The sequence below is a fragment of the Lagenorhynchus albirostris genome, chromosome 13, assembly GCF_949774975.1.
Source record: "Lagenorhynchus albirostris chromosome 13, mLagAlb1.1, whole genome shotgun sequence".
Lineage (NCBI taxonomy): Eukaryota > Metazoa > Chordata > Mammalia > Artiodactyla > Delphinidae > Lagenorhynchus > Lagenorhynchus albirostris.
Genome location: NC_083107.1, coordinates 11,361,900 through 11,375,946, shown reverse-complemented (window position 1 = coordinate 11,375,946; position 14,047 = coordinate 11,361,900). Strand labels below are relative to the sequence as shown.

At 47.0% G+C, this 14,047-nt stretch overlaps 1 protein-coding gene across 1 annotated transcript in view; it reads right to left on the bottom strand.

Annotated features, from left to right (window-relative positions):
* The window catches only part of MERTK (MER proto-oncogene, tyrosine kinase), a 113,849-nt gene continuing 99,802 nt past the window's right edge, over nt 1-14,047 (bottom strand). The window contains exons 16-19 of the mRNA XM_060168986.1: nt 10,679-10,788; nt 8,526-8,685; nt 7,714-7,850; nt 1-1,047 (exon numbers count right to left, since the gene is read on the bottom strand). Of these exons, the coding sequence (XP_060024969.1) occupies nt 534-1,047; nt 7,714-7,850; nt 8,526-8,685; nt 10,679-10,788 (921 nt within the window). The 3' untranslated portion in view covers nt 1-533. The remainder of the gene's footprint in view (nt 1,048-7,713; nt 7,851-8,525; nt 8,686-10,678; nt 10,789-14,047) is intronic.

Genomic DNA, 14,047 nt, shown 5'->3' with positions numbered 1-14,047 from the left:
TTTCCTCATTCATATTTTATTAGGAAGCCAGATCGGAGAATTCATCAGTTATAAAACTTTAAATATGAAATGAATCTCTCTTATCAAAGAGATGATTCAGGTGGGAATACCAGATTTTTCTTAAGAGCAGAAGCAAAGGCAAATACGGCATTTTATTTTACAAATATTTAATAGTCATGAAAAAGGAAAAGAACTTTAAAAAAACAACTTTGTGCCAACGTGAACATCCAGGAACTGCTGTGGAGATGGGGCTGTTAGAGCTTAAATGTTAAGATCATCCAGAAAAGTGACATAAGTCATCTTTTATTAAAATAGAATATCTTTGTCTCTTTCCACCATATACATATAGATATTTTCTCTTTAAATAAATATATGTTACGTATTCTAAACGATGACTTACTTGACAACATTCACGTGGTGCTTTTGGGCCAGGGCATTGACTTGGTAAGGAAGACATATACCAAAAACATCGAGTGTATGTGGGTTCTCGTATGGAGGAATTTCCAGGATTTGGGAATGTGTCTCAGCTCTCCTCACATGAGGACTTCTGAGTCTTCTGAGGAGTCGTTGGCAAATAAGAGTTCATCTGACGCTGGGCTCCCCAAGGGCAGCGTGCTGGACTGGGACCAGGAGACCCCATTCCTTACCAGCCTGTCCTCCAGTAAAACACCGTTCCTTCCCGCCGTCCCCGTCGCCGGGGCAGCAGGAGCCTGCTCTTCCCAGCCCTCGCTGACCCCGTTCAGGATGTACCTTCCCTCGTGAGGTCTGTTGTCATGGATTTCTGCGGTGACCACGCTGACGGTGGCGCCGGGTGTGCAAGAAGCAATGACCAAGTCGGGATGGATGTTCACGTCCAGCTGAGCAAGTGCCGAGCCCTCGGCCGGGCCCTCGCAGCTCCCCGGAAACTGTGTGTTGACGTAAATGATGTCGGCTTCGTTCTGAACTTCAGGCAGGCTTTCCAAGAGCTTTTCTAGCTGCAGCCTCAGCATTGAAAACGTGGGGCGGTCCAAGGGCTCAGCTCTCCAGCAAGAGTGCATGACTTCATACCTAGAAGCAAAGAAGAGTGTTATCTCCTGGCTCAGCACGTGCAATCCGCCCCTGCTTCTCCCACTCAGGTGGGAGTGGAGGGGCTGGGGGGAGGGGGAGGGGAGCGGGGGTCCTGGGAGCAGACAGGTGTCGGCGCCAGCTCCACACTCACCATCATTCCAGGCCTTGGGAGGCTCGAGGCATGAAATCGAGAGGGGGGCCGGCGTGGGCAGGTGTGTGAAGAATAAGGGCAGTGCTGTGACAGTGGCAGGTGAGCCCTGGGCTGGGACAGCCCCTGATTTGAAGCGGCCGCAGCTTCGTGGCGCGTGTAGGGCTGCTGAACCTTGGCCACCTGATGCTGCCCTGTGAAGGAGAAACGCTCGGGGGCCCCTGCTCTTCTCCGTGACTTCGACCTCCTCCAGTAAAAGTAATAACCGCTGACCTGTCATCGGCATTTACTATCTGACAGCCATCGTGTAAGGTACTTTTAGAGACCAGCCTGCTTGGCAGCACGAGCCCACACACAGGTACTGTGATCCCCATTTTACAGAGGAGGATCCTGAGAGCGTGATGCTTGGCCCCAGGACGAGGGTGAAGCTGTGACCCACATCAAAGAGTGTCTGACGCCAGAGCCCATGTTCTTAACCACGGAGCAGCCCTGCTTGCCATGGGTCAGACCCTGACGGGTTTAGGTTCTACCCTGTGGCCAAGGGGGAACCACAGAAAGATTGTGCTTCGGTGCGTTCCCACGACCAGATGATAATGTTAGGAAAGTTGCTTTGGATGTCACCCAAAGGATGTATTAGGATCCTGGGGGTGATGAGAAGAACAAGTCAGGAGACAGAGGAGCCTGCACTCCCCTGTAGGAAACAGGGACCCGCTCGTTCACGTACATATACTGTGGATGTCACTGCGCCAAAGTTCCCACAAGTGTCACCGCCCCCAGGCCCCGCCAAGCCCTGGACCTCTAGGGTCTGACAGTACTAGCAGACCCCGTTTTATTGCACTTCGTTTTATCACACTCCAAAGATACTGCGTTGTTTTTTTTTTTTTTACCAGTTGAAGGTTTGTGGCAACTCTGCATCGAGCAAGTCTATTGGTGTCATTTTCCCAGGAGCATTTGCTCACTTGGTGTCTCCGTGTCACAGTTTGGGAATTCTGACAATATTTCCAACTTTTTCCATTATTGTTATGTTTGTTAGGGTGACCTGTGATCTTTGATGTTACTAGGATAATATTTTTGAGGTGCCGCACACTGTGTCCACGTAAGACAGCAGATTCAATCAAAGGACGTCGTGCGCGTTCTGACTGCTCCACCGACCGGCCATCCTCTGCCTCTCTCCTTCTGCTCGGGCCTTTCTATTCCCTGAGACACAACGCCGGTGAAATGACGCCAGTTAATAACCCTAGAATGGCTTCTAAGCGTTCAACTGAAAGGAAGGGTCACAGGCCTCTCACTTTAAGGAAGCTAGAAATGATTAAACTTAGTGAGGAAGGCGTGTCAAAAGCTGAGACAGCCCGAAAGCTAGGCCTCTCGTGCCGAACAGCCCAGGTGTGGATGCAAAGGAAAAGTTCTTGAAGGAAATTAAAGGTGCTACTCCAGCGAACACATGAGTGATGAGAAAGCAAAACGGCCTTACTGCTGATGCGGAGAGTCTGAGACCAGCCACAACGTTCTCTTAAGCCAAAGCCCAATCCAAAGCAAGGCCCTACGCAGTGGTTGAGAGTCCGCCTGCCAATGCAGGGGACGCGGGTTCGTGCCCCGGTCCGGGAGGACCCCACATGCCGCAGAGCGGCTGGGCCCGTGAGTCACGGCTGCTGAGCCTGCGCGTCCGGAGCCTGTGCTCCGCAACGGGAGAGGCCACAGCAGGGAGAGGCCCGCGTACCGCAAAAAAAAAAAACAAAACCAAAAAAAAAAAACCAAAGCAAGGCCCTAACTCTCTTCAGTTCTATGAAGGCTGAGAGAGGTGAGGGAGCTGCAGAAGAGAAGTGTGAAGCTAGTAGAGGTTGGTCCATGAGGTTTCAGGAAAGAAGCCGTCTCCATAACAAAAGGACAAGGTGCTGGTGTAGAAGCAAGTTATCCAGAAGATCTAGTTAAGATCATTAATGAAGGTGGCTACACTAAACAGCAGATTTCCAATGTTGACAAAACGGCCTTATATTGGAAGAAGATGCCACCTAGGACTTTCACAGCCAGAGAGGAGAAATCAATGCCTTGTCTCAACGCTTCAAAGGACAGGCTGACTCTCTTGTTTGGGACTAACGCAGTTAGCAGGTGACTTTAAGTTGAAGCCAGTGCTCATTTACCATTCCAAAAGTCCCAGGGCCCTTGAGAATTATGCTAAACCTACTCTTCCTGTGCTCTATAAAGGGACCAACAAAGCCTGGATGACAGCACACCTGTTTACAACATGGTTTAATGAATATTTTCAGCCCACTGTTGAGACCTCCTGCTCAGAAAAATGGATTCCTTTCAAAATATTCCTGCTCATTGACAATGTACCTGGTCACCCGAGAGCTCTGATGGAGATGTATAATGAGATGAGTGTTGTTTTCATGACTGCTAACACGACATCATACTGTAGCCCAGGGATCAAGGAGTAATTTAGATTTTCCCATCTTATTATTTAAGAAATATATTTTGTAAAGCTAGAGTTGCCATGGATAAGAGTTTCCTCTGATGAATCTGAACAAAGTAAATTGAAAACCTTCTTGAAAAGATTCACCATTCTAGATGCCGTTAAGAACATCTGTGATTCATGGCAAGAGGTCAAAATATCAACATACACAGGAGTTTGAAAGAAGTTGATTCCAACCCTCATGGATGACTTCGAGGGGTTCAAGGCTTCACTAGAAGAAGTAACTGCAGATGTGGGGGGAAGAGCAAGGGAACCAGAATTAGAAGTGGAGCCTGAAGATGCGACTGAACTGCTGCAATTTTAACCTGTGGTTTTTTTTTTGGCTACACGGAGCAGCTTGCGGGATCTTAGTTTCCCAACCAGGGATCAACCTGGGCCCTCGGCAGTGAAAGTGTGCAGTCCTAACTACTGGACCGCCAGGGAATTCCCTGAATTGCTGCAATTTTATGAATTTTAATGGATAAGGAGTTGCTTCTCATGGATGAGCAAAGAAAGTGGTTTCCTGAGATGGAATCTACTCCTGGTGCAGATGCTGTGAAGATTGTTGAAATGACAATAAAGGATTTAGAATATTACATAAACTGAGTTAACAAAGCAGCAGCAGGGTTTGAGAGGACTGACTCCAAGTCTGAACGAAGTTCTCCTGGGGGTAAAATGCTATCAGACAGCATCGCGTGCTACAGAGAAATCGTTCATGAAAGGAAGAGTCGATCGATGCAGCAAACTTCGCTGTTGTCTTATTTTAAGAAACTGCCGCAGCCTCCCCAGCCTTCAGCAGCCACCGCCCTGATCAGTCAGCGGCCACAGCATCGAGGCAAGACCCTCCACCAGCAAAAGGCTTATGACTTGCTGAAGGCTCCGATGATGGTTAGCATTTTTTAGCAATAAAGTGTTTCTTTAAAAAAAAATTTATTTATTTGGCTGCGCCAGGCCTTAGTTGTGGCATGCGAACTCTTAGCTGTGGCATGTGGGATCCAGTTCCCTGACCAGGGATCGAACCCGGGCCTCCTGCCTTGGGAGCACAGAGCCTAAGCCACTGGACCACCAGGGAAGTCCCCACAGAGTGTTTTTAAAATTAAGGTATGTACACCATTTTCTAGACATAATGCTATTGCACACTTAACAGACTACAGTATGGTAATCATAACTTTTATATGCACTGGGAAACCAAAAGATTCCTGTGACTCACTCTACTGCAGTGCTCTGGAGCTGAACCCGCAATATCTGGGAGGCGCGCTTGTACCGGGAGAAGGAATGGAGGGGAGGGGGACCCTGAAAGACACCTGCTGGCTGTGGGGACCCAGTGGGATAAGAAAGAACAAGGTGGCCTCTGCGTGTCACCCTGGAGATGAGGAGACCGAGGGCCGGCGCCACGAACCACAATGGCTGCAGCTGGGAGGCTGAGTTCGGCCGAGGAAAGGTCCCCTGGAGGTGATGGGCACACCGCCCAGAGCGGCCTCTTGGGTGATGGGGACCTGGTCATCCAGAGGTGGGGGTGATGCCGTAAGAAGAGGTGGCCCTCAGCGGGCAGGACTGGGGAGCGGGGCTCCAAGCACACCCTGTTATTTCCATTGCTGTATTTCTCAGGGTTGACTGGAAAATGACCGAGGGGCAACCAAACACAGGAGTCAACTCATCTCCACTAAGGTGAGACAGCAAACAGAGGTGCTCCGAAATACCTGCCTCAGTTTTAAAAGAAAAGACCCCAGATATGGAAATGCAGAGAGCTCTCTGTCCTTCGCCAGTATCCAGACTCAGAGGGGACCTGGGGAGCGGGCTTGGCTCACCAGAGCCTCTGCGAGCCCGCGGTGTGAGGAACCAGCCTGGGGGTGGGGACCGCAGAGCCGCTGCTTCCTCCGGCTTTTCCCCAGCCTCCCTCCCCCAGCCGCAGGGCATTGCTGACACTGCAGCTCTTTCACCTAAAAAACCACCTCTCCAAAACCAACTCAGCATTCCCTCGTCATGGCTCTATACGCAGCATCTAAAACCACAACGTGACACAGCTTAGACCTTGCTAAGACCCCAGATAATCAACTTCCCCTGGAGCACCGAAGAAGCCAAGAAAGAAACAGCCACAAAAGTCTCCATTCAGTATTGTTTGACAGAAATGGCTTCCTCATTTGCAGAAGCAAACGTTTCATTCATGTGGCCCTTTCAGAAAGGACCGTGAAGCCTCAGATCTAATTGAATTAGAATTTTACGATGTTTCTTTTAAAGGGCTTATGATTTCTGTGTCTGTTCTAAATGTTATAGATTTACAACCATAATCACCACCACCACTACCACATCCCCCCAAGCACTGTGAGGCTCTGATCAAAAAAAACTTTCCTTCTGTTTGGCCACGGTGGATCTGGGAGGCCCATGTGCAAACTGACCCGGGCCTCCTCACCGGTACGAGGAAGCAGGGCCAGAGTGTGAGTGTGGGTGCGCGTGTGTGGAGTCCTGCACAGGCCCACCTGCCCGAGCAGCGTGGCCCGGTGTTCCACGGCGGAGCCCACGGTCCTGAAATGTTCTTGCTAAACATGGTGAGAATACCCCTCTCCAAGCCCATGACCCCTGTTACGCTGGGGACAGACTCATCATTAGGAAGGTTCAGATCACCAAGCTAGAGGCAGTGCCACAAGAAATGATTTTTTTAAAAGTCGGCAAGGTGTTTGGGAGGGGATCGAGTTGTAAAGATGCTATTAATCACGGGCACCACATGTGACACTTAGCGTGCGTGCTTCCTGCAGGCTGAGAACTCCACACACTTCTCTGTTAACCCTCCAGATACCTCTGCAGAATACGTGACTACACTTTTTTGGTGGCTGATCACGTGGCACGGAGTGGTCAAGCAGCTGCAGTGGCCACAAACGTGGCTAGTTAGGAGGCAGAGCCTGGCCTCTCTGACTCCAAGTCCCAGGCCTCTCCCCGTACTGTCCACCCCGAAGAGAGAGGGGCCTGTTGGGATGGGAAGGGCACTGTGGTCCTGCACGCTGGGAGCTGGGGGGCGTCTCACGCCGGCTGAGTGTACAGTCTCCCTGGGATAGTTTTTTTTTTAAACAATATTATTATTATTATTTTTATAAATTTATTTATTCATCTAGTTATTTTTGGCTGCGTTGGGTCTTTGTTGCAGTGCGTGGGCTTCTCATTGCGGTGGCTTCTCTTGCTGTGGAGCACGGGCTCTAGGGGCATGGGCTTCAGTAGCTGTGGCACACGGCCTCAGTAGCTGTGGCTCACTGGCTCAGTAGTTGTGGCTCGTGAGCTTTAGAGCACAGGCTCAGTAGTTGTGGTGCACGGGCTTAGCTGCTCCACAGCATGTGGGTTCTTCCCGGACCACGGCTCGAACCCGTGTCCCCTGCGTTGGCAGGCTGATTCTTAACCACTGCACCACCAGGGAAGTCCATCCCTGGGATAGTTTTAAAACATATACACTTCTGGGCCTGCTCTGTACCAAGAGAATCACAGTCTCCAGGCACAGGGCTGAGGAATCACATTCTTAGAATCTCCCCTAAGCAATTCTGAGGACCAGCCTGAAAGCAAAGCCACTGGCTCAGATTTCTAAATTTCCTGATTCAAGATATTCCTGTGATTGGTTTGTTTAAGATGTTGAATGAAAAGAGAAGCATGACTGCTTCAAAAGAGGGCAGAGAATTATCCAAGTACCTCATGCATTGTAAAGTCGGCCTATTTATCTATAGGATATATATATAGTCATCCCTTGGTGTCCATGACAGATTGGTTCCCAAAGCCCCAGCGGATACCAAGATCTGCAGATGCTCAAGTCCCTTACAGTCAGTTGGCCCCCCCGTATCTGTGGGTTCTGCATCCGCCCGTACAGAGGGCCGACTGTATTTCCTAGAGGGGCTTACAGAACTTCAGAACACGTGCGGGCTCGCTGGAGATGTGCACACACCGCTTCCCACACCAGGAGACGCTCCTGTGCCGGACATCTGCGTGTGTCATCTTCTGCCCACACCCGCCTGGCTGAGTGTCCCCACCCACTATGGCTGTGTGTCCCCCAGGTCTTTGCAGGGTGCCCCGAGATGAAGAGCAGCTGACTCACAGTTCATCCAAGCAGTCCTCTGGCTGTTTCAGCCTGTGGCCGTGCAGAAGGTAGTCATATATTTCGTGGTTCTGGACTCCGGGATAGGGGGTCATTCCTCGTGTGGCTATTTCCCACATGGTCACGCCAAATGCCCACTGAGGACAAAGCGACAACGTCAGGATGCAAGTCTTTTCAGAAAGGCTGAATGGACTTTTTCATCGGGAAAGGTCATTTCCTTAGAGCCCCGGCAGTCATGCACAAAGCTCACAATTATGTTTGAGATACGCCGCTCTCCCAAAACGGCAATAACGTGGGGTCGGAACGTCACAGTTCCCCATTTTTACTAAAGCTGTTTGGGAAATGAGACAAAGGCAGATCTAGCCTTGTGTCACATCAGTGCTCTGTTTAATGTTCTGTTCCTACTGTTGTCGGCAAGAGTTTTCTTTTCCTGATCTCTGGTTAAGGGTATCCATACACAGTACCTTTTATACAGCATCCTAGTCCCAAACAGCCATGGGATGAATTCATTTAATTTAATGTGAATATGAAATATCTTAGTTGCAGACAATGAATCACTATACTGTAGCAGAGGAAAGTGGAAATAAATTAAGGGCCTTTGCCATTCTCTGAATGTCCGGCTACTTCACCGGAATCTAATGTTCTGCCTGAATTAAAGCATCTAGCGATAAATAAAGAGAAGTGTGAGCATGACCCAGTCCTCAGTTGATCAAAGAGTAAGATGTCCTGCATCACCCGCTTAAGTCATCTCTTTCAGCAGGCCTTCATCTTTGCAATGCGGGGCCCCGAATCAAAACTCTGTACGTACGTACCACGTCACTTTTACTGGTGTATACTCGGTCCGCGAGACTCTCTATGGCGATCCATTTCACAGGCATCTTAGCGATGCGGCCCTGACGGTAGTAGTCGCCACTGTAAATCTTCTTAGAGAGGCCGAAGTCCGCGACGCAGACAGTCATGTCGTCTCGCAACCTACAGAGAGAGACAGAGTGAGTTCATGTCCTCAGCGACCTCAGAGGCAAAGCCTGAAATCACAGGTCTGCACCTGATGCAGCTGAAAACATTCCCGACGAGTAACCAAAAGATAGAGATCCCACAGCCTGGGAGGGTCCTGCTTTGGGACCAATGGCAGAGCAAGTGAGGGGGAACCAGATGAGTTATAACTTTCTACCCTTCTGGTCTGTGTGGGAATCTGGACCAACCAGGGCACCTGGGCACAGAGGATGGAACCATCTGGAGGAACAGAGGGGCACGGAGTAGAAAGATAAGCAGCTCCAAGCCAGGGCCCCCTCGTGGACTCATCTAGAGCCCAGTAGCCTTCCTGCCTGACGTCTGGAAGCAGCACTGGCTCCATAGATTAAGCCACCTGACAGCTTGGGGGAGGTGGGGAAGCACGTGCTGTGCACAGGGGACACTGGACTTCCTGCTAAGACGGTGCCAGGTGGTACCTGAGGAATTAACTGGAAAATTAAAGGAATGCAATTGCATTTACAGCCCAAGCAGTTAAAATTGATCTTAGACAAGAAGAGGAGGAGGGGGAGGAATGAGTGGTCTGGACGTAGGGCGACTACCTTGTCCCTGTTTGCCTGACGCTAACATTTAAAACTAAAAGTCCCACATCCTGGGAAATCCCTCAATGCTGGACAAACCGGCCAGCTGGTCACGCTACCTCGTGGGAAAACCATGACAGAAATGTTAAGGGGAAGAAAAGGTTTTCATGATTCTCCCTCCATGGTAGACAAATTATTTAAATGAAAAACAAAACCAAGGGCTTCCCTGCTGGCGCAGTGGTTGAGAGTCCGCCTGCCGATGCAGGGGACGCGGGTTCGTGCCCTGGTCCGGGAAGATCCCACATGCCGCGGAGCAGCTGGGCCCGTGAGCCATGGCCGCTGAGGCTGTGCGTCCAGAGCCTGTGCTCCGCAACGGGAGAGGCCACAGCAGTGAGAGGCCTGCGTTCCGCAAAAAAACCAAAAAACCAAAAAACAAAACAAAAAAACCCAAAACCAAGACCCTTCTGGGTTTTCAAAAATGAGGTGAAAGTGACAGAGGGCCACGGGGCAGGGTTGGTTAGGAGGAGGCAGGGGACAGACTCCACTGTCACATCTCCAACAAAGAAAAACGAGTAACAGCAATACATTTAAGGAACACTCTCTTCTTGCAATAGTGAATTTCCAATCAAGAAATAGTTATTGTTTTTGAAGATTTACAGCAGATAATGGCTGTTGAAGCAGACTGAAGAGATGGGGAAGGTGAAGTTCGAAGTTCTTGCTTAAGCCCTTGTCTCTCTGCTGCAAAAGGAAAGCTATGGTGTAGTCAGGACAAAACTACCTCACAAGGCAGTATCATGAAAACTCAGGGACAAAACCATTATGATTTTCATTACTGTCTTCATGATCAGCTGACTTATATGTAACTCTGGATCCAAATAAGCTGATGGCAGTTGGGGAGGATCCCAGAGTTCACACCTAGTTCTCCTAGCTGAGTGAGAGTGTGAAAATAAAGAAGTAGTCACACATAAACACACGACTATATAGAAAATAGATAACTAATAAGGACCTACTATATGGCACAGGGAACTCTACTCAGTACTCTGTAATGGTCTATATGGGAAAAGAATCTAGAAAGGAGTGGATATATGTATATGTATAACTGATCACTTTGCTGTACACCTGAAACTAACACAACATTGTAAATCAACTATACTCCAATAAAAATTAAAAAAAAAAAAAAAAGGTTTTTTTTTGGAGGCCAGCCAGACTCTTAGTGGCAGAGGTAGTGAAAACCCTCAAGCAAACACCCAGTCATGTGTCAGGGCGGTAGAAACCCCATCTCTGGAGCCTGCCCCACTGTCACCTCCCAAGCCTAATCTTCCTCCATACTTTAACATCAACAGGCCACCCCACAGGCCCACAAATATCTACCACCATGAGGTCCAACCCACTCCAGGATGGGCCAGGGCTCTTACATGCAGTTTCGAGCAGCTAAATCTCGATGAAGAAAGTTCCTGTTGCTCAGATACTCCATTCCCTGGGCAATGTCCACCATGAACTTCAATAGTGTCTGCAGAGGAATATGCTAGGGGGTGGAAGACACAAGGAGACAGATTATTATTATTATTATTATTTTTCTGGCCACAGCATGTGGCTTGCAGGATCTTAGTTCCCTGACTAGGGAATGAACCCGGGCCCTGGCAGTGAAAGCGCAGAGTCCTAACCACTGGACTGCCAGGGAATTCCTGAGAGACTATTATTATTTTTTATAAATTTATTTATTTATTTATTTATGGCTGCGTTGGGTCTTGGTTGCCGCGTGCGGGCTTTCCCTAGTTGCAGCGAGCAGGGGCTACTCTTTGTTACGGTGCGTGGGCTTCTTATTGCAGTGGCTTCTCTTGTTGTGGAGCACAGGCTCTAGGCACGCAGGCTTCAGTAGTTGTGGCATGCAGGCTTCAGTAGTTGTGGCACGCAGGCTTCAGTAGTTGTGGTTCGTGGGCTCTAGAGCGCAGGCTCAGTAGTTGTGGAAGCACAGGCTTAGCTGCTCTGCGGCATGTGGGATCTTCCCAGACCAGGGCCCGAACATGTGTCCCCTGCATGGGCAGGCAGATTCCTAAGCACTGCGCCACCAGGAAAGTCCAGGATTATTTTTTAAAAGGAAACCAAGTTACTTCCATTTGAGGGGGTGAAATGATGGCTTTATGACTGAGAAGCGTGGCCATGAAACAAGTAAATTTCCATATCACTAATGTCACAAATAAGGTTTTAAAAATGAATGAAAAACAAACAAAACCCAACAAACCCTAAAACTTCTTGGTAAGTATCACGTTTTCTTCTCCTCGTCTTTAAAGGTATTAAAAAAATTAATTGATAACTTTAATGCAATTCCAAAGATACCGCCAACAATTTATTTTGTGTATGTGGCCAGTTAATAACATTCTTTTCACAAGTTATGAGCTCAAATGCGATCCTTGTGTCCTTCTGAGTGGCAGTGGGACAAAGAGGGGAAAAGAAGGGGGGTCTGGCCTCAGTGGGGGAGGATCTAATGCTTTGACAGCAAAAAGCCCATGGAGAAGGAGCTGTTCCCAATTATGCACCCACATCTGGTATCATTTTATTTTGAAATGTTTCAAAAGAGGCTTTTTTTCTTCTGGACAGAAAGTAGGATGGTCTTTACCCCTTATCATGGGACCAAAGTACCACAAGTAAGTATTCGGGAATTTTCATTTTTGTTTCTCTAGGGCCTTCCTGTAAGTTTTAACAGCCTAATGTTTTTTTTCTACGTTGTAAAAATCAAACCAGACTGTGTGTTAGAAAACCTGCCGTGTTGGGACTGATTACGAGGATGATGACTAATGAAGACTTCTGTGTAGTAATTCAATGTTTTAGTGCAGTCAGAGCCCTGAAGAAAAGGGTTCACAAAGTTCCTAGAAATCATAAATGGGTCCACCCGTGATATATTCTTCCCCAAAGCATTGGATTTATGGTTTATTCTATATGGCACATGAGTCCTCTAAAGTGGTACTCGTGAAAACACTGAATTTTTTTTTTTTTTTTTAATTGGGCTGTGCTGGGTCTTAGCTGTGGCATGCAGGCTCTTAGCTGAGGCATGCGGGATCTAGTTCCCTGACCAAGGATCGAACCCCTGATTTGCCCCCTGATTTGGGAGCATGGAGTCTTAACCACTGGACCACCACAGAAGTCCTGACACTGAATTGTTAATGATTTATATTTCTCAACTAAGACACGTGTCAGTCACAGACTGTATATATAACAAAAATGCTTTATCCTTTACCCTTACATAATGGAGTTGTTAAAAAAAAGGTAAGTAAGTCAGGCATGAAAGCCTTACGCCTCTGCTCTATATATGTGGGGCATTTGATTTTCTGGATGCTAATTTCCAGGAAAGGACTTGGGTGCTAAGAAATATCCAATCTGCTGACATTCATGAAAGTATAATGAATATCCGGTGCTATTCATTTGTGTTAGTTTTTTCCAAGCAGAACTATGTTAATCTTGCAGGCTGTGACCAAAGGTCATTTAAAAGATCATTGTGTGGTAAAACTAATAAATGAGGTCAATAAGGTTGCAGGATACTAGATTGACATCCAAAACTCAACTGCATTTCTACACACTAACAATGAACTGTCTGAAAATGAAATTAAGAAAACAACATCTGCAAAAGAATCCACAACAAAATACTTAGGAATAAATTTAACAGAAGAAGTGCAAAACTTATACTCTGAGAACTACAAAAGCAAAGAATTAAATTAGTTTCTAAATAAATGGAAAGGTATCCAGTGTTCATGGATTGGAAGAGCAGGCATGCTATTCACACAGAGGACAGAATGGCACCCAGGTCCTGCTGAAGAAGCACACTTATATGACTGAGACCTAGTCTTGGGCCACTCTAGCAAGACCAGAGGTATTTATTGCCAAGGAACTGACTGATAAGGCAGTAGAGATTTGAATAAAAGCTTGATTTTCTAGTTTGTCTACGATGCATTTTGTGACTTTCAGCTTTACATGTGGCTACAAAGTGTCAAAATATGAAAATACATTCCTTTTAAAAACATTCCTTTAAAATTTTTATAAAACCTGGGAGTTTCCATCATTGGAGATATACTTTATATTTTTGCAAATCGAAACTATTCATTAGTCAGTAAAATGCTGTGTACTTGTTTCCTTGTTATTCTGTTCAAAAGAACATAAGACGACAGCAGTACTTTTGGCAGACACAAACTGATTCTATAATTTATACAGAAGGGCAACAAAACTAGAATAGCAAAAACAACTCTGAAAAAGTAGGATAAATTTGGAGGAATCACATTACCTGATTTTAAGACAATAAAGCTACAGTAATCTCAATGGTGTGATAGGGGCGAAGGATGGTGCATAGCTAAACGGAACAGAACAGAGAACTCAGAAATAGACCCACACGTGTACAACTGATTTTTCACAAAGGTGCAAAAGCAATTAGTGGATTAAGGATAGTCTTTTCACAAATGATGCTGGTCATCTATATGCAAAAAAAGCAACAAACTAAATTTCACACCTTATACAAAAATTAATTCAAAATGGGTCACAGACTTAAACGTAACATGTAAACCCACGAATTTTTAGAAGAAAACACAGAAGAAAATCTTTTTTATCTGGAGTTAGGCAACGAGTTCTTAGAAATGACAGTGAAGGTATGATCCATTAAAAGAAAAAACTGATGAACTATATACTTCATCAAAATTAAACTTTTTTTGCTCATGTTAAGAGAATACAAAGCCAAGCTACAAACTGGAAGAAAAGTCTTTGCAAATCACATATCCAACAGAGGAACTGTAGCTAAAGAA